At 38.3% G+C, this 19,978-nt stretch overlaps 1 protein-coding gene across 3 annotated transcripts in view; it reads right to left on the bottom strand.

Moving 5' to 3' along the window:
• Positions 1-19,978, bottom strand: part of ARHGAP15 (Rho GTPase activating protein 15) — a 584,181-nt gene that overhangs the window by 103,835 nt on the left and 460,368 nt on the right. For all 3 annotated transcript variants that reach the window (XM_072960912.1, XM_072960913.1, XM_072960914.1), the window contains exon 12: positions 15,638-15,772. In XM_072960912.1, coding sequence (XP_072817013.1) covers positions 15,638-15,772 — 135 coding nt within the window. The remainder of the gene's footprint in view (positions 1-15,637; positions 15,773-19,978) is intronic.

Genomic DNA, 19,978 nt, shown 5'->3' with positions numbered 1-19,978 from the left:
TGAAATAAATACTGTCTTTTCTCTACTTACAAATACTTATGTATATATTTTAAAATAGGTTCATACTGTACATACTTATGTTCTCATTTAATATTTACTGGCATTTTACCTTGTGATGTAATGTTTTCTACAGCATACTTTAACAATGCATAATATTTCATTATATAAATGTGCCATAATTTAACCTTCCCTAAATTTGGAAATATATATATATTACTTTTACATTATTTACTATTATAAATAGCATTGTGATGAGCAATTTTGTACACATTCTTGTGCATATCTACAAACATTTCCTGAGGTAAATTTCTAGATATGTAGTAGTCAATACAAGGGTATGCACATTTTTAAACCTTTTGATATATATACAGCTAAAATGCCCTCAAGGCTGTTGTAAGAGTCCAGTTCTAAGCAGATAACAATTCTTGCCTCATCATGCACTTTAGGTGGCATTTCACTCGTAGCCAAGTGTTTATGTGACCAGCAGTGCTCTACAGGTGTCATCAGCTGATACCCACATAGCACACTCCACTATGTGGAAAGTGCATCTCGTGTTAAGGTTATTATTACATTTGTGGCGATCTTCCTTGCAGGTTGCCATAATGTCAGAAAAAAGAGAACTCTAAAATAATCCATCTCCTGAAGTAAACTTTGATGAGATGTAACATAAAAGCTAAAAACCTGAGGCAGGAGAATGTAATTTTCTTGTGCGATACCTTATTGTGGCCATCTGTTTAACAAATATCTGGTTCCAAAGGCGTCAATTAAAACTGATGGCAGATCTTAGTAACTTAGACTTGTAAATATCAGCAAGACCAACCTTGTGCTATTCGTGTAGTTATTTTATGGCAGTTGAAGTACCACCAGATTTTATATGGATACACAGAGTGCTTCTCTCTCTCTCTCTCACTCTCTCTCTCTCTGTCTCACTCTTTCTCTCTCTCTTGGTCTTTGACATCTCAGAACTAGTAATCCAGAACACCTGCTGCCAAGCAAGTTTGTAAAACACAGTACTGCTTAGCTTTGGGAAATCCCAATCCTGGTGCCAGGAGGTTCATAAATATAGTAATGAACCCTCCCGCGTCAAAAGTGAGCACTGTTTACCAGAGCAGGTAGGAATGGCCTTCGGGATGCTTTGCAGCGGGAGTTGTTCCACTGCAAGAGAGCAGAACCTTCACGATGGAAGTCGTAACAGCAGATCCTGGAAAGGCAATCTACTTCAGTCTGCAAAACACACTAAAAGGAATGGCTGCTCTCACATGGCCCTGATGCCACCGACATGAGAAACAAAGCAACAGGAGCAGTGAAAGAGGAATTTGGTGGCAGATGGAAAGGTCTGCGGGAAGTGTCCACCCAGCTTTGTTTGGCCCATATTCTGAAACAACTAGAATAAACACTTAGTGTCATAATTTATACGCATATCAGTACCAATAAATCAGAATCATGCAAACAGCCATGTTTATTATATTCTTGTTGCTTAATATTCATGACAGTAATTTATTTTTATAGTACAGTTTCACTGTTCTCTCCACCATTTCTCTGCATTTAAGTCTGGCAAGTTGTATTAGCAGGAGTTCAGGTAACCCTTTGAATACTGCAAAAGTTCACCAGCCTGATCTAAATACTTCATTTGCTCATTTAATTTTCCCTTTCTTCTCTCATAAGCTTTTTAACCACCAAGATGAAGTCTCTGTAAATTCTACAGGAACACCACTTTGACATACAGAAAATATGAAGACTAGAGTTGGCATGTCTCTCTGCAGGTGACTGTATAACAGAGCTTGAAAGACAGATAGGAACATTTGGAGAGATGTAAATGGTTAATTCTTAAATTTGCTGTCAGTGAAATGGGTTTATTAAGCACAGGGTCCACCTCTCTTATTCGCCTATCTCACCACCCAGCCTCCCCGCTCTCCCACCTCAGCCATCCATTGCTGCTAATTACAGCGGATTGTTAAAGCAGGAATTACTTGAAACAGCCACCAGGAAGCCTAGTATGTTTTTACACTCCACTAGTGCTGGAGCTACAAAGATAACTAAGACGTGGCTCCTACTCCCTAGATGCTTAGGTCAGATTAAGAGACAGAAAACAGCATCGTACAGTTCTATACCTAGACATGAGACAGCTTCTACTCCGTTTCATCCTTAAAAATTCAAGAGATAATTTACAATTAATCATCAGAGAAAAGAGTCACAAACATACAAGCCTGGAAAACCAATTTTATAAAAAAAAAAAAAAAACCTTCCCAATTAGTAACACTCTCAAGATCTGTGTCCTTTTCTGTGTGTTTGCTCTGTTTCAACTAAGACATTAAACATTTTTTAAAAGAATGTCATTACATGTAAGTGGACACAGTACCAATATTTTAACTATAGTTGGGCAATTTCTGATATGAATATGATGGGCTGAAATAACGAGTTTATTTTATAGGCTCCATGAGAATGTATCCTGGCACATGACAGGAGAGGCTAAACAATGCTCTCTCTGCTGCAGTCCCACCTTTCAATTAAAGGACACATATGAGGAAAGTTGTAAGTAACAAATTTCACGTTCTGTGTTAATTCACTTGCTAGAAAATGTAATAAGGACATAGTGCCTTGTTTCTATGCACACTTTAAGCATTTTCTTCTCCATCTGCTAGAAGTGTTTGAATTTCATTGGTGCTTAATTTTATTTTTTAAAGTTTTTCCAGTGACCCAGGCATGAGAATGAGTACCTGTAACGTTGCCTTGGATACAGAAAGCAGTAAATTTTTTTTGTTGTTGAATTTGTTTTAAATTGAATAGCCAGGGCAGAAGTCTTTCTTAAATAATGAGGTTTTGAGACCATGTGTATGAGCATAGCAATTTATTCATGTTCTATTTAGTTTCCTCTCATTATAATTCTTGACAACAGAGGCTTTATCTGAGCCACATCTAAGTCTACTAATTATCTCATTTCTAAGTAGACTCTTGTTATCACTTTGTCCAAATTAGGCAAGAGTGATATTTTCCTGGTTAAGAACAACAGCTTTGAAGTTTTCCAGATATGGGTTCAAATCTCATCTCTGCAACTTTCCAGCTGGTAGCCTTAGGCATGCTATTGAATTTCCATGAGCCTCAGTTTCCTAAATTGAAATAATGGCAGTAATAATACCTACCACAGAGGAGTGTTACAAATACTAATTTAGATAGCAAAATGTTTGTATAGTACCTGGCTTTATGCAAGTGAAAATATGGTAAGTAAACTGTAATTATATGGATAGTTCCAGAGTTTATTTTTATATTAACATTACTCTATTAGTTTAAAGTATTTATAATTCAAATTAATTCTTAAAGCTGTCCAAATGCCTAAAGAATTCCACTTCATAAATTTGTAATGTCCCTTTCTACAATTCTTACTGGCATAGGATTTAAAATTCTTCCCAAAAAGTTGTAAGTTTTTCTCTCTCATTGCTCCATTGTTCCAAATGGCCTTCCAGCCTATGCTATATGGTCTTAAAATATATTTGAGGACCTGGATGTGGGCATGGGAGGCACACTGTTCAGACTTGCAAACGTCGTAATGCTGAGAGGAAGCTTGGATGATAAGACTGAAGGATTTATGGTTAAAAACTGGAGTTTTAGTCCCAGTTCCAATTGTTATGAGATTCAGGTAAGATAAATCTTGGGACTGTGCAAAAATTAAAACTTAAAGCAAAACTTCTGTGCTGGTGTTATTGTTTCGACAGCCTAGGATCAGGAAGGAAAGAGCACAATGGCACAGGGGTGCATGCATATCTCTACATGTCAGTGAAAAAATGCGCACAGTTAACATGAGAGAGAAATGGGTTAAAGTGACACCTGGAACTTTAAATTCAATTTTAGACTGGAATAATATAACTAAATAATATTAGTAAAGAGCTAATTAAATCTTGTGTTGCAGTAATAGAAAGATATTGCCAGAAAAAGGGAAGAAATTTTATCCTCCACTAAGTTGTACATCTAAAATACTCCACTGAAGGATCATTTCTGTTATTCACTGAATGTTTTGTCCCCCTACAAATTTTTATGTTGAAGCCCTCATCTTCAATGGGATGATATTTGAAGGTGGAGCCTTTAGGAGGTGATTAGATTATGGTGGGGCCTCATGATGGGATTAGCATCCTTTCAAGAGGAAGGGAGACTAAACTTGCTGTCTCTCCACCATATGAGGACACCAGGAGAAGGGGGCCTCTGCAAGCCAGGAAGTGAGATCTTATCAGAGCACAACCATGCTGGTGCTCTGATCTCAGACTTACAGCCTCCAGAATGGTGAGAAGTACATGTCAGTTGGTTAAGCCACTGGTCAATGGTACTTTGTTATGGCAGCACAAGCTGACTAAGATAATTCCCAAACTTTGGAGGGACACACTTGGAGGACTGTCATCTTAGTGATGAAGGGTCTGGAAACCTTAGTTTATGAGAATTATTGAAAGGACAGAGAAATAAAGGAGAATGCTAAACAAAGGTTGAAGCTTATGTTTAAGGTCTTTTTAAATATTACAGGATTGTTAGAGAAAGATGCTGTTTGGATTCTGACACTGATCAATGTTATTTTCCACTTATATTCTAGCTGGTCTGGCTTTCCCCTTTGTGGAGAGCTTTGGGTCTTCTGCTTGGCTAGGACATTCAGAAGCCCTGAACATTAGAGATCCCAGCATCATAGACAGTAGACAGAAGTTTCAGAGGTCTTCCTGTGTCTCATATTTGCTCAGGATCATTCTATTTTTTCCCTAAAATATTATATAACAGAGCACAAAGGAATAGAAACTTCAAAAAATATTTCAATATTTTTTGGTAATAGTTCCTTCTTAGGTACCAATTAGATATTTAAAGAAAAATACACAAAAGATATCTAAGAACAATTTTACCAGTGTGCTTAGAGTTAGGGACCTGGAGGAGGAGCTAAGAAGATCATGGGTTTCATGTACTGGAAAGGCAGCATCAGCTCACGACTAGCAGGACAGATGGCACTGATGAGGTCTGCCTGTCTGTTACTTGGCAGAGGAATGAATTTGAGATCTGAGAGTCAACCTCTCACCTGCTAGACATTCAAAGTGAGAAGTAAAAGAGAAGGGGGCCAAGAACTGATTGGTTAGACAGTAATCATGGACTCAGTGCCTTAGGCATTTATCTTTTTAGAGTTTAAATTTTCTGAAAAATGGATGTATTGCATGAAATAAAAGGGGAGGGACTACATATTTAAATGGGAAATAATAAATACATTAGTGAAAGGAGAAAACTTAATAATTATCCAAAATAACGTTTTTTTAATCATTCATGGATTTTTAAAAGTATGTGTTTGCTTTCATTCTTTCAAGCATATTACTTTTACGTGTAAAACCAGCACTACTACTTGCTTTCTATAAAAGTGTATCCATTTTCCAAGTTCCTGTTTCCCAAAGTATAGGTAGAAAAGGTGTGAGTCAATCCTTAGGGAAAAATTCCATTCTCTAAACCACATGGCAATTCCCAGAGAGTATATTCTGCTGTTCTAACAGAAGTAGAATTCCCCCAGGAAATTTATAGTACTCCAGCAGACATCACTTCTAAAGTTTAACTCCAAAACAATAAAGAGTGAGCCAATGGAGAAATGTTGCATTTCAAGGAGCCCATGCTAGTCCTAGAAGCGATGAGCAGGAAATTCTTCCTAACAGCTAGCAGAAGGAAAACCAACTGAGAGGTGGAAAATTAAGAGTAAGGACGTGTGCTTGAGCCAATAAGAGCCTGTGACTGAGTGTGAGCAAGTGAGAGAAAACAGGCTTAGGGTCAGTTCTCATTCCATATTAAGGTTTGAAAATATCTCAAGGGAGGTTGATCTGAAAGTTTTCTTGAGATAATTGTAAAACAGTAATCAGTAAGTCTACTTTTTAAAAGCTAGAATGTCACGCATTGCGAGAGCTGAAAAGAAAAGAGATGAAACATTTCAGGTTTGGAGAATGACTACGTGTGAGTGTGCATGTGTGTGTCTATGTCTGTGTAAGAGGAGGGGTGACTTCTTGTTCAATATGATTTAGTTGATAACTCTTTGAATGCTTTTCTTCTATGAGAAGAATCTACAGTGTTACAAATATTTGCACAGTCTGGTGTATAGCCTCCCCCACCACAGCCTAAACTCCTCACATACCAAGGAGTCTGTGACCTTCACAGGAGAAAATACAGGCACAGCATCAGCAAGGAACCTAAGTTCTCAACTGGGAGAAATCATGATTTTGAAGTTATCTTTCCTGGAGCCACTATCCATGTCAAAGCGACTCATGCTGAGCAGAAGTGAGGCACCATCAGGTTGGAAGAGATGGTTAGCCTCTGGGTTATGATTAAGACGTACACGCTAACAATAAAGTGACAGGCTTTGGACTAACCAAGGGGAGCTGGGCCCGGGAACTGCTGGCAGAGCAAAGGAGAAATGTCATGAGATCAAGAAAGAGAGCGGGAGTTGTTGGATCTCCAAGCAAGAGAATATCATGTAATATTATCTTAAACATAGTTGGTGCTGTCTGGAATTCTGGAAACAAATATGAAAGCAGAATAAAGACAGTCATAGTTGTCACTTGAGACAATTCTACCAGAGGAGTGGGAAAACTTGTGGGAATGGACAGAAAGGTCATTTGAGAGTGTGGTCTGAAGGATAGTCTGATTGTACTCTGATTCAATATTACTAGCTAACATTTCCTGGATACCATGTGCTGGAAATCCGTAAATACATACTTTGTTATGATTAACATGTCATTAAATTCCTTACAGTCCCCATAGGGAAGATACTACTTTTACATCCATTTTCTAGATGTAGAAATTGAGGTAAAGAGAGGTTGAGAACTTGCTCAAGGTCTTCAAGGTAGTAAACAGCAGACTCAGGATTTGAATGGAGGTGGTGATGTGCCCTGCAGGTAGAAATTTTAGCTTTGCTGACGAGAGTAGACCTCACTGAGAAGATAACATGTGAGTGGCAACATGCAGACGTGCCCCTAGCAGAGGGACTGGGCAGTCAAAGACCCTCAATATACTCGGGGTATTTAAGCAAGAGCCAAGAGACCAATAGGCTTGAATGAGGTGGGCCGGTAGGAGAACCTGCGGGTGACCAGATCATGAAGGGCTTTGAAGAACTCACAAAGCTGTATCATTAAGCCTGTCTTTACAAATGGAACCACACTGGATTGAGTGAAAGAAAAAAAAACCTACTGAGGACCTAGGAGAGGACATTCTCCCAGAAATGTGGCCAGAATCAGAGTTGGGATTGGGTCGGCCAGAAATTTTCTGGAAGCCCCTCAATGGTGATCAAAAAATGGTGTTGGAATCAACCCAAGAATGTGAAATGAGGTCGGCGTCTCCCTATAAAATGGAAGGCCACAAACCCTCAGTTTCATTAGGATCTACTGATGCCATGAACCTGATATAACAGCCAGTGAAAACCAGTCACCTATATCTACCTTAGAGGAGAAGGTCAAGATGACCATTCTCCATTGAGGTATTGAGGAGAAATGCTGCATTTTGTTACATATTTTTAAAAGCATCTCTATCCTGCGGGAGCAGGGATGCTCAGGAAGCTGACTCATGAAGACTGACTGGCTAACTGCTCAGCTTGAAAAGTTTATTGCTTTGAGAAGTGACCTCATAAGGATATGGAAGAAAGAAGTGCAAGTAAAAGAAAAGTTTTAAGGAATAGCAAAAAGACAAGCACCACACTTTCTAACAGAATTGATGTCTTACCACTCAATTAATTTCAGCATCAAGGCCCAATTTTAGTTCTGAATCACCTTCTAGTTTTACTTATAAAGGACTTTTCATTAAGCCAAATTAAGTAGATGGAGGTCCGGTTGTTTATTATCCAGCACTAAACCATTCCTACAAAAAGACACCTGTGCAAGCCATTTGGCTCTAGTCAACTATTTTTTTTTTTTTACAATTTAATTATGAATATAATTAGAATGAGTTAAGAGACAAGCTAGGCATCAGCCGTAAAATTTCTAGTTTGCTAAAACACCACACACACACACACACACACTGATTAAAAAGCAAGCACAACAAAAACCCCACCAAGTCTGTGAGAATGGGAGCTTGCAATGGAAGTGAGTATTTGTAAAATCTACCTTTATTTTAATTTCAAATTTCCTTGAAATGGTGCTGAATATTTCTATACTTCCTTATTTTTACATCTCTGGTTTCTTTGTGGTGACCCTTTAAACTCTGCTTTTTTCTCTTTCTCTGGTCTTAAGGCAATTTGTCACTATCATGCTTTCATGTTTAGCGACTGTTTGTAGTCAAGTGCCTTGCAAGCTCTGTTTCTTTTCTCCCAAAGAGTGTCATCATGGAGTTGATGATGCATCAGAAATAGTTTGACCAAAGGGCAAGATAAAGTCAAGAGTAAAGAAAATATTTGCAAACACACTCAACTGGCTTTTTTCCCCAATTACTTATTAAAATACACTTTGAAGGTAAAATGGCATGATGGCCATAGAAAAAACATTAAGACATGCAATAGATACTTTCTGCCATAGGGCAATGTCTTTAATTTAAATCATTTTTATGAGAATGGTGTGACTGACAGAGTACGATGAGTTGTATTTAAGGACTAGGCATGGGGTCTGTTCTACCTTTGGTGACTATTAGCCAGGATTTTAAAGATGCTCAGTCAACCTTATGCATACCATTTCTCATAATTTGTTTTACTGCTTAATTAATCAGTGTTTATCAAAATGGGGCATTAAATATTGCCTTCAAATGCATGTGTGACTACAACCTTTAAATTGAAGACTTGTATGCAACATCCTTGCAACATCCTTGTTGTTTCAGTTTATTGCTCTGGCTTGCCTAATCTCTAAGTGTTATATATGTATGTAAAGGCAAATATGATATATATGCACATAACAAACATGATACATAAGAAACATTATATGTATATATCTATCATTTACTTAAAAGAAACTGAAAAAGATGACAGGAGATTGATATTGGAACCACAAGGCTGTTTTGATCATGCAATTAACATTGATTGCATTTCCATGATGGGAAGTATACAGGACATTACTCAGGGGTGGGAGGAAAAGTAATTATTTTTGCACACAAAAGGCAAGTTTGGAAATGTTGAATTCAACAAATCAACAAATCCAAACTTAAGAGTACCAAAAGCTGAGGTAAAGAAGGTGACCAAAATGAAATTATCAGATAGTCCTTAAATAAATGAGCTTTGGCCCAGGCTTGAGACAAGTCTCTAAGCCTATCCCTCACAAATAATACATAATAGATAAAATATCTTGTAAAGAAATTCATGTGTCATTTCTCTATGTCCCTCTCATCTACTAATCAACCTATAGTTTCACTATTATCTCAACTCTAATGATTGTTTATAGATTAGGGAGAAGGCAGATAAAGATGGATGCATTAAGAACATTTGTTACATGGAGGTAGAGTAGGTGCCACCTGTAAAAACTAAGAAAGAAAAAAGTAGGTAGTAGGCAAAAAAAAAAAAAAAGGCTCCATAAAGATGTCCAGACCTTAATTCCCAGAGCCTGTGAATGTTACCTTACACAGCAGAAGAGATTTTGCAGATGTGATTAAGTTAAGGACCTTGAGATGAGCAAAGTATCCTAGATGATCCAGGTGGGCCCAGTGTAACCACAAGCATTCTCAAAAGTGGAAAATGGAGTCAGAAGAAAGTTGGAGGGAGATATGACTATGAAACAGGGGTCAGAATGATGTGATGTCATGTGATTGCTGCCTGTGAAGCTGGAAAAAAGAAACCACTGGCTAAGGCACGTGGGCTACTTCTAGAAGTTGGAGAAGGCAAGGGAGCATGTTCTCCCCTAGAGCCTCCAGAAAAGAATGCAGCCCTTCTGACACTTTGATCTTAGCCCAGCGAGATCAAGTGTCAGACTTCTGTCCTATAGAATCCTAAGGTAATAAATCACTATTGTTCTAGGCCACTGAGCCCGAGTTAATTTGTTATGGCAGCAATAGGAAACTAACACACATGTCCTCTGGAAAAGAGTGGCTATAACTCAGGAAGCAGAAAGAAATCCCTGTTTGAACACTGTGAAGCAGTCCCAGAAGCACCATTCTAATATGAATTAGAATGATGGAAGTCTCTAGAAAGAAGGCATCTTGAAAAAACAAGACCCTGCACAATAGTGGCAGAAAAGAATAAGGGCATTATAAAAGAAAAGAAAGAAAAATAAAAGCAATTACAAACTCCAGAAAAAAATAAAAATAAAAAATCTACACAAGGAAAGCATGATCCACTATAAAGGGTACCAAATGGGGTCAAATGTTAAGAAATTTTTGGAGTATAATAAAGTAGGTTCTCTTTGTGCTAGTGAGAAATATCTTTTGAGAAGTGTTGGGATTGTGACAGTGAATTCTGAAGAAGGAATCTTTGTGAAACCACTTGGACAGGCAGTGAACAATACTTACAGACTCTTATCAATGCAGATACAAATGCTACATATTAATTTTCTAATTGGTCAAACAACTGCAGACTTAAAACAACCATTAAAATTTAAAGGAGTTAATGAGCAATGACTGCAAAAGAAAGGAAGAGAGGTAAAATAAAGGGCAGAAGGGAAAATATGCTCACCTTACAAAGGGAAGTTAGGAGATATTGTAGAATGTTGATGAAACAAGAAACAGACGTTTATACGTATTATTTAATATCCAAATATAATAACATGACTATCAAATATCAGAGGAAGTGAAGTAGAATTAACTGATATTTCATATTAGGTATTATCTATAGTTGATAGGTCAGTAAGTAGAGATCATTACCTAAAGTTATGAAAGTACCACTAGAAGAGATAAAAATTGAAATGGTTAAAGGAGGTTTCCCCTCATGAGTGGGTCTGGGGATGTAAAGTGATAGGGCCCAATCCATCACTTTCCATCATAAACTCTCCTGTAGAATTTGGTCTGGTGCATCTTGTAATTTGATACAAGTGAAAAATTTTTAAAAAGATTATTAATAACACTTAAGCTTGAAACAAGTACTCATATGAAATAGGAGAATAAAATTGTATATATCTAAATGAATTTTAAAAGGGGATGCGTGAACAACTGCTTATAAAAAATAATACAATGGAGGGTTAAAAATGTACCCAGAGAGGGCAATATTTAAAGCACTGATGCTTTTAATATCTAGTAGTAAATGCGGAAATATTGCTCACTCTTGGAAAGTTCTACTTTATAGCGAATCTAAAACTCCAGTACTAAAATTTCTGATCATTTAATTCTAACCTTGGTTTTAAAAAAAGACAGAAATGGTGTGATCTTATATAGAATGATATGAGATATATAGGTCTTATACAAAATGATGTAGCAAACAGCTATTTGGCAACAGCTAGTTAGTCATTCTACCAGCCAGATTTCTTTTAGATTAACAGTCCCAGAAATGCAGTGTAGGATGATGGAAGGTATTCATGTTTTGGAGTCTGGAGCTTAATGCTGAGCCTAATCTTCTGAGCCATATGAACTTGGGAAATATTTTGTATCTTGCTTTACTCCTCTGAAAAATGAATTTCTTTCAGATCATTTATTGAGCACCTAATACAGAGTAAGGAAAATGTTATTTTATATAATTCTTGTAGTAACTTTATGAGCTAGAAATTATGTTCCTCATGATTTTTCCACTTCTTCTCTTAGTCTCTTGTGTTATTTTCAGAAATAAATGAAATAATTGTAAAAAATGCCTATGAGTTTTTCTCCTCTTTTGTCCCTTCTCAGGAATTTTGGGAAAATGCAAATATTTAAAATAGAAAAAACAGTTGTCTCTTTTCTTTGGATCTGCAGAGGTTCCACAACAAAAGAGATGGGAATAGAGGTAAATTTAGTACATTTCCAAGGATTTAGTTGTGCTGGAAATGTCCGGACCCCCTGCAGGTCTTTAGCCACAAGATTGCATCACCTATCATAAAACTCTAAAGCTGTGTCTTTGTACTGAGTTCACATTTACAGTATTAATAATGCCTTCAGCACAAGTCATTTCCAGGGAATTAAGTCCTTGCAGTCAGTGGGTTAAATCCCCATGAAATAACCTGCAGGTGACCCAGTTGCATTGATCTCAAGTACAGAATTTCAGATCAATAGATTCAGTACTTGGATTCTGAAATATAAAACAATTGCCAGTGTTTTTGTTACCCCAATGGGTGTTATCAGACAGGGGATCGCTGTGGTAATTGCAGGTTCTTATCTTATTAATGTTTGTTTTTGGTCCAAAAAGAAACTGCTTAAAAAAGTAAATGCCTTCTGTTCCCTTTCTTTGGAATATGCAATGATGACTTGCAAACATATAATAAAAATTAACAGTATTTCAAATAGCACAAATGGTCATGAATTGCTTGTACATGAAATAGTTCCTCTTCAGAGGCAAAGCATTCCAGTTGGATGTAAAATTCTTTTTGGTCTGTTCACCTTTTAAGTCTGTCATGAAAGGGTAACAGAAGATCTCTCAACTTGGGGCCAAATAAAAATGTGGAGCCTTCGCTGGGCTTGGGGTAGTGAGACAGAAAAGGAAAATGTTATAGTTGCATGAACCATGACATGGACTGGCACAGTGTTTTGCCAGTGTCTAATCAAAGACCAGGCACCACTTCAAGCATTTACACAAACAGAGGGAATTATTTTGACACAGAGAACTGGTTACTCGTGTGATGAAGAAGCTGAGAGCCAAATAAGGAAGAGTGAAGTAACCAGGAAACTAGCCCCTGCAGAAAGCCAGCACCAGGCTGGAGGGGCAAAGGGAACAGGGTCCACATCACCAGCTGAAAGCCGGAACCAGATTGGGCTTGTCCAGCCAAAGCTGAAGACATGGACGAGATGGATCCTCAGGTAGAGAAGCTACCTGAGGCAGATGGGTGGGCAAGGCAGACAGGATGGAGGATAAACTAAAAAAGCTGATTGGTCTTTTCTTTCCCCTCTCTCTTCCATCTACTGCCAGTGGCTTCCACTGATTGCAGCAGCAGGAAGCCAGCCCTCAAGAGCCCCTCTGAAACACAGCTGGCTGAGGTCAACCTTCCAATGGTACAGAGCAAAGAAGTGAAGGATGAAGATGGCCAAAGAGGCCCAGAACCAGCATATACGGACATCTCCTCTGGGGAGGTACTTTACCTGGCTGGTTCCTTTTCATAAAAAGCTAAGAATTCACGGATGGGTCCGTCGAGCTTCTCACAGTGTAGATTTCACAAGAGGCAGTGAGAGCTACGATAAAGCCCAGCACCTCCCTGGGACTGGATAGGAACGTCTTTATAGTTTTGAAAGTTTTTTCACTCCATTAGTGCACAGTGGGGTTAAAGTGCCTCCTCCGATGTGGCTTCGCCATTTCCAAGGAACTACATGACCATTTGCCCATTGCTTAAGGTTATTTAAATACGAGCCACAGCTTTGAGCTGACGTAAGAACACAAGAACATCAAGAGCATGACAAAAGTGCATAGGTTAGCAAACACATGTCCCTGTCCGACATCATATTTCTCAGCCATATTACCCACTTGGTTAGTCTCCATTTTACGTATTAAAAATACTAATACTACATGAGTTAGGTAAGGCAAGCTTGCTGAGATGGGCTCTTCTTGCCTTGAACAGTGAAGGAAAACTCCCAGCTCTTTGTCTCTACATTACTCTAACAGAGCTCATCTGGAGGAACACTGTTAGCACTTGTACAGTATCTTACATTTTTAAGGGACTTTCTAAAGCATTATCTCATTCATTCTCACCATAACCAATTTTATAGACATAGGAAAAAATCTTGCAATAGCTATCAGTCATAATATCAGCCTGCCTACCTTAACTCTGCCTTGTTCGGCTCTGATCATGACAGTGTTTCTGAAATCCTGTCCAGTTTAGAGTTGAGCATAGGACAGTAAGTGCAGAGATGGTCCTACTCTTTACGGGAATACAAAGGACACATCCTCACCTGGGTTTGAGGACCTGCTTCCCATCTCTCTTAGGCTAAGGGAATGGCTTGCCTAACATCTTCAGAATCAAGTTAATGAAACGAAGCTTTAGTGATGGGTATCCAATATCACAGCCCTCAAATCAACACATTGTACAAGTATGCTTCCAAATGAGACAACTCTCACTTGAAAATATGGAGACCATGCTGTGAAATTTGTGTGACTTCTTTGAACATATATATAACCTGAGATAGGTACCTCAATGCAAGAGCCCCCGATTTCTTACCAGAACATTGTCCTAGCATTGTAGGCGATCGTCAATGCTTGTGTATTCCAAGACAATATCAGAATAAGCTGTTACAGAAATTCATGCTTGTTTATTTTTTCTTTATTCCTCCTTTTAAAAAGACATTAAGAGGGCCTGGGAACTATAAAATACTGTCCTTCTTGAGAAGCAGAGGGCTCATGAAATAAAAAGTCTGACAGGGGATAAGAGTTCCAGCCTCAATTCAAAAGGCACAGTTAAAGCATTACTACTCCGTTCAACAGCAAAGACAACAACAACTGAAACTGTGAGCAGGCAGCAAGAGAAAGAACTGGGGAGAATAAACTCTGCTTTATTCCTCTTGATATCATTTTGCCAGAGCTTTAAACAAGCGTGAAGACTTTAGTGAAATGAAAAACAGAAAAAAAGGGCATATTGAGGGGCTGTTTCCAACACGGGCTCCCTAAATTCCCACTCCCCCTAATGGGAACACTGTACACACAGCCATCCAAGATCAGACCTCCTAAGTAGAGCATTTTTTTTTCTTGGAGATTTTTCTCATTTGGACTTTAATTAAGCTCCTGCCAGGCTTGCAAGCTTTTTAATTTTACCTTTCTTTCTTCTTCCCTTTCCTCCTTGAATCAGCTTGCTTGCCAGGAAACTTTTTTCAAGCTGTCACAATCATAGTAAGTATACCCTGAGATAAGAAATTTCGAGATGCACTAGAAGTCGCTGCTCCATGAATCAACAGCAGAAGTTTCCTTGCATCTGGAAAGATTGTCATTCATTCATTCATTCATTTTTACTTAAGAATGTGTCTGTATATGTGTTGTGAATGAGAAAATGATAGGAAGGAAGCTTCGAGGAGTGCACGACCACTACTGGCTAGGAAGAGATAGAACCCAACCTCCCGGAAAGCCACCAGTTTAACAGAAGAAACTCACTTTTACTTAATTTAGTAGTCGCACTATTTGTAAGCAAATTGTAGCCAACTTTTTACTAGTGTTGGTGGGTAAGGGTGAACAAGCCTAGAGAAGGTGATGCTTCAGTTGATGATTTAACACCTCGTTAATGAAATACAATATTTAATTCACTTTGGTTCTTTCCCCAAATCCCGTTTTACTCAGTTAAACTCACTGTGATTCGGAAAAAGTACAAAGGTAGGGGCTACAGATGTGAAAGATGACCCCTGTAAAGCAGACTGCATGAAAAACCATTTTCATTTAAGGTAGATGAGTTGAAAACTGGCCACCCACCCTAAATGGGATGCCTTCTTTTTTCTTAATTTTTAAAAATACTCAGATAATAGTGCAAGGCTAGAAGTAAGAATAACAGAATAAGCCATCAACAACACAAGAACTAAAATGAAAGCCGTGGGGTCTCGGGGATATTGTTATCTCCATGATTGCTATTACCATCAATCTTATCATTTGCTTAATAATAATTCCATGCCACCAGGTTATTCCGCCAACCGCTCCTGTCTGTGAGGTACTTACTGATTGCTTCCACAAACCGCTCAAAGAAGCTGTAAGGGAAGAGCGGCTCAGGCAGCTCCCGGAAAAACATCTTCAGTGCTCCGGTGACAACGTGGATGTCCTCCCACTGGCTGTCGTCCAAATTCAGCTTCTCTTCTGGGAAAACACGAGGAGAAATGGAACAACTGGTTTTAATGAAACAATTACAAGACACTAATTATTATGTTAATGTTTGCCTACTATCATCAGCAACCGTTAACAGCCTTCTGCACCTAGAGGTTTGGTGCTGTGCATGTTTTTTTTTTTTTCCCCTCCTTTTTTCCATAGGAAGGGAGCATTTTCAATGGAATACCATCTGTAGGAATGCAGTGAACAAAAAAACAAGAGACACAAAGAGACAGTGCCATTGACACAGTATGTCAGATACATTTATTCCCATAATGCATCAGTATGAAAATTAGCATCACCGCTCAACGTGATTCAAAGCTATTTGGTTTTGAGGCCGAGGGGCTAAGAGTTGCCAATGATGGCCGGCTCAAGGGACCGGCCTAAAGGCCTTGATGAGCCAACAGGAGACATATGCTAAACATGGCAATAGAAAATGAGTTATTGCTTTACATGTGTTAGCCTTGCTATGTACAAGGGAATAATGGTTAACACTTTTTCCCTTTTTTGCTGAATATAAAGTCAGCAAGGAATAGAATACTGAGTGAGAAAGGATATTAATTCCTCCTTACTGCTTCAAAAGTATCTTTTTTTTTTCAGTTTTCATCTCAGTGAGGAAAATGTGCCCAGCAACAATATTAGACAGACCCCTGTTGGCCTACGTAGGCTATGCAAAGCTGTCAAAAAAGATAACACACTAAAGACAAACCACAAGTGCTTACCAACTCCGCTTAGAAACAACGGAAATGTTTGCTTGGGAAGCTTGAGTGAGTTGAGACATTTAAATATTAAAGAAAATAAAGCCCACAGTAAAGTTCTTAAAAGAAATAAAGAGACGCTGGGCTGTTATTTACTTCCTTTTCGTCTTCAGTAGGAAAGTCTGGAGTCATTCTCACCCCAAAAGTGGATGCAATAGGGTCTGAAAATGACATCTTTACACACAACTAAAAGGATGCCAGCACAAAAGCATTGCTGCTCAGCCACAGTGTTTGTCTTTCTGAATGTACAGCATAGACAGATTTTGGGTTCCGGGCTTAATGTAAACTAAATCTAATCATTTTGGGCAACCTGGGGGTTAACTGCAAAGCTGAGGATCCTGGCAAGAACTTAATAGGTATTTGGTGAAATGGAATTGTGCTTCTTTACCGATGTCTTGGGCTCACATTCAGATGCCTGCTTGTGTCAGTTTTATGAATGCAGAGGAGAATTCACACCAAAAATGTAAGAAAAGCTGAGAATTGTCACCGTAGGGAATCTCTGCATGGGCTGTTTTGCTAATAGTGTTCATGTCCTTTTAAAAATACTAGCCGAAATCTTTATCAGATCTTTTTTTTTTCCCTAAATGGATTATTATTCCCAGGGCTAGTAAGTGACGCTCCTGCTCAATAGGATGTTTGCAAAGAGAGGGGATGAAGGTGAATCTGTTTGTTTCAGATGGCTATTTTCTTCTTTCCTTTCAGTCTTCATTCCTACCTCAATCATAACACAATAATCTGATCCACAACAAAATCAGCAGAGGAGACCTTCTTTCTGCTCTGCAATCATTTTTGATTGATTGTATTTCAACAATTAGTCTTTTATTTGGCTACACACTATTGAAATAGGACGACAGCATCTTAGCAGGCCAGCTTTAAACAGTCAACTGTTAACAATAGCATCAAAAAGGGAGACCTGATGGGGTTTACTGTCACTTTAAAGAACGGGGTTTTCACATTGTTGAAATCTGTCAGATATTTTGAAATGTCCTTCTCACTATGGTGCCACACCCCCTGCGTGCCCTTATAATAAAATTGGTTTTACTCCTGATTAAATCATTTTCTCCCTACCCACTACCATACTTCTCATAATGGACCTGTGCGCTCTACAGCTGGTGTTCTTCCCATGGTACCAATTCTTACTTTATCTTTTAAGCACTTTGCTGCTAAGATCTCATGCAGAGTGCTTATGTTTTGTTAAGAGCTTCATTCTTAGAGAAATAGCTTAACACATGTTCTAAAAATGTTGTACAACTTATTGCTTAAAACACATTTAGGAAATGTATAAGTACGGTAGCTTTGGCACTGAACTTTAAGTGGAAAACTAAATACACACATACACACATACACACACAACACACACACACACACACACACACGTACACACAACTATCTCTACTAAAAATGTATCACAGAAGTCCAACACAAAATGCCATTTTGGTGCATAAGTTTAAGATCGCCACAGGAAAGTGTTCAGCAGGTATAAAAGAGAATGATTTTACCTTAAAGCGAGGAAACAAGAACAAATAACTGCTTAACCAAAGGCAAATGCCAATGATGTTTGTCATGTCCACATAAACATCAACAAATTCAACTGATTGTGAAAATGAAATATTTCAATATATATAAAGAAGAAAATTTACCAAATAGTAAATACTATTTGATTATATCCACTCAGAATGTCATATAGTATCAATATCAACTTGTGTTACTTAAACATTCTTATCATCTAGTCTTTATTGAAAAAAAGACAATTTGTAGCTCCTCAACAAGTAGCTACACTAAACAGTATAGCAAGTAGTTGGAAAAGGGTCTTTTGGTCCATTATACCTCATTTTTATATTACGCTTTTTCATAACCAACCAAGGTTGAGTTTCCTTGTAAACCAGAGGGCTTGAAGGCATATTTTTCAAGGCCACTGTGATTTATCTACACATGCAGTTATGCCTGTATTTACACACCTTCTCATGAATTCAATCAGTTCTGAAGGAAAAGTGACCATAATCCAGTCTCAGTATTAGCAGATATCATTATAAACACATTTTGTAACATTTGATACACATTTTCTAACTAATCTGTTAGTAGTGATGATGCCTTACGTGTCTCCCTTTTTCAATAGAGCAGGACTTCTCAATAGTGAAGCACTATGGACACCTGGGGCTGAATCACTCTTTGTTGTGCGGGCTGTCCTGGGCATTCTAGGGTATTCCGTAGCATCCCTGGCCTCAGCCCCCTGGATGCCAGTAGCACTTCCCAGTGCTGCTGATGAAAAATATCTCCAGATATTGCCAAATACCTCCCGGTGGTGCAAAGTTATCTCCAGTTGAGAACCGCAACAATGGAGCCTGGTGGAGTCTACAAAAGTTACTCAATAAACATTGATTTATGAAGTTTACCTTATGTAGGCAGATAACTAGAAAATCAGGCATGTGCATATTGAGATTTCTTTTCATATGAACTTAAGAGCTGGTAATTATTACTGATAACATCAAACAATTTTACAGCGCAAAGTTCACATGACTACATTTCAGGGTGCTTTGCCACAAAAGTGACAACCAACAACTATTTAGCTGCTGAACTATCCTAGGGACTGTGCTGTGCACTTGGCACTCATTACGTAACATAATTTTTTTCAATAAGACAGTGAGGTCCGTGCTATTGTTATCATCAGCTCCATTTTACAGAGAGGGAAAATGAGGCCTGGGTAGATTAAATAGCTTTTCCATGACTGACAAGCGATAAACCCAGGATAAGGAGCCAGGCAGCCTCCCCTCAAAACCACTACAGTCAGACTAAGCTTGACTGGCAGGAGCTGAAAGGAAAAAGGCCAAGAAATAGTAATTGCAAATGGTAGTAGATTGACCTTTACTTCAAAGATAGTGATTTTCACATTTTATCCCTAAATATCTTACTTGAGGCTATGCTTTTACCTGTAAACTGACTCTGATCTTTCATAATTAGTTATTTATAGAAGGAACATGTTCTTATATAAACAGATATAAAGCAAATTGGCAATGAAAAGAAACTGCATGAGGAATAGGACAGAAGATGGAGCAAACTGTTATGTGGTGATGGGGTGAAGAGGAAATGTGATAGAGTGAGCAAGAGATTACACAAAACACCAGGATCTACCACTAATTCATTGTCTATCTATTTCTTTACTTGTGAAATGAAGATATTTAGAAGGACAGTTGTTGGTATCAAATGAGAAGATGTATCTGAAAAACATATTCAAGACGCCACTATGATGGGGAAGGTGAATAAAGGCCAAAAAGGCAAAATATATTAAGGATTAAAGCAGTGGAAACACTGAGCGAACATCATAAACCATCCTGGTTGTTTTAGGGGATTTACCTCAGTGTGACACAATTCATCACATGAGCCCAACAAAAACTTTACATGCTGGAGTCCAGTCCTGGGAAGGAGTCTGGTTGAATCAGGA

Source organism: Vicugna pacos, chromosome 5, assembly GCF_048564905.1.
Source record: "Vicugna pacos chromosome 5, VicPac4, whole genome shotgun sequence".
Lineage (NCBI taxonomy): Eukaryota > Metazoa > Chordata > Mammalia > Artiodactyla > Camelidae > Vicugna > Vicugna pacos.
This window is presented reverse-complemented; position numbering and strand designations above follow the sequence as displayed.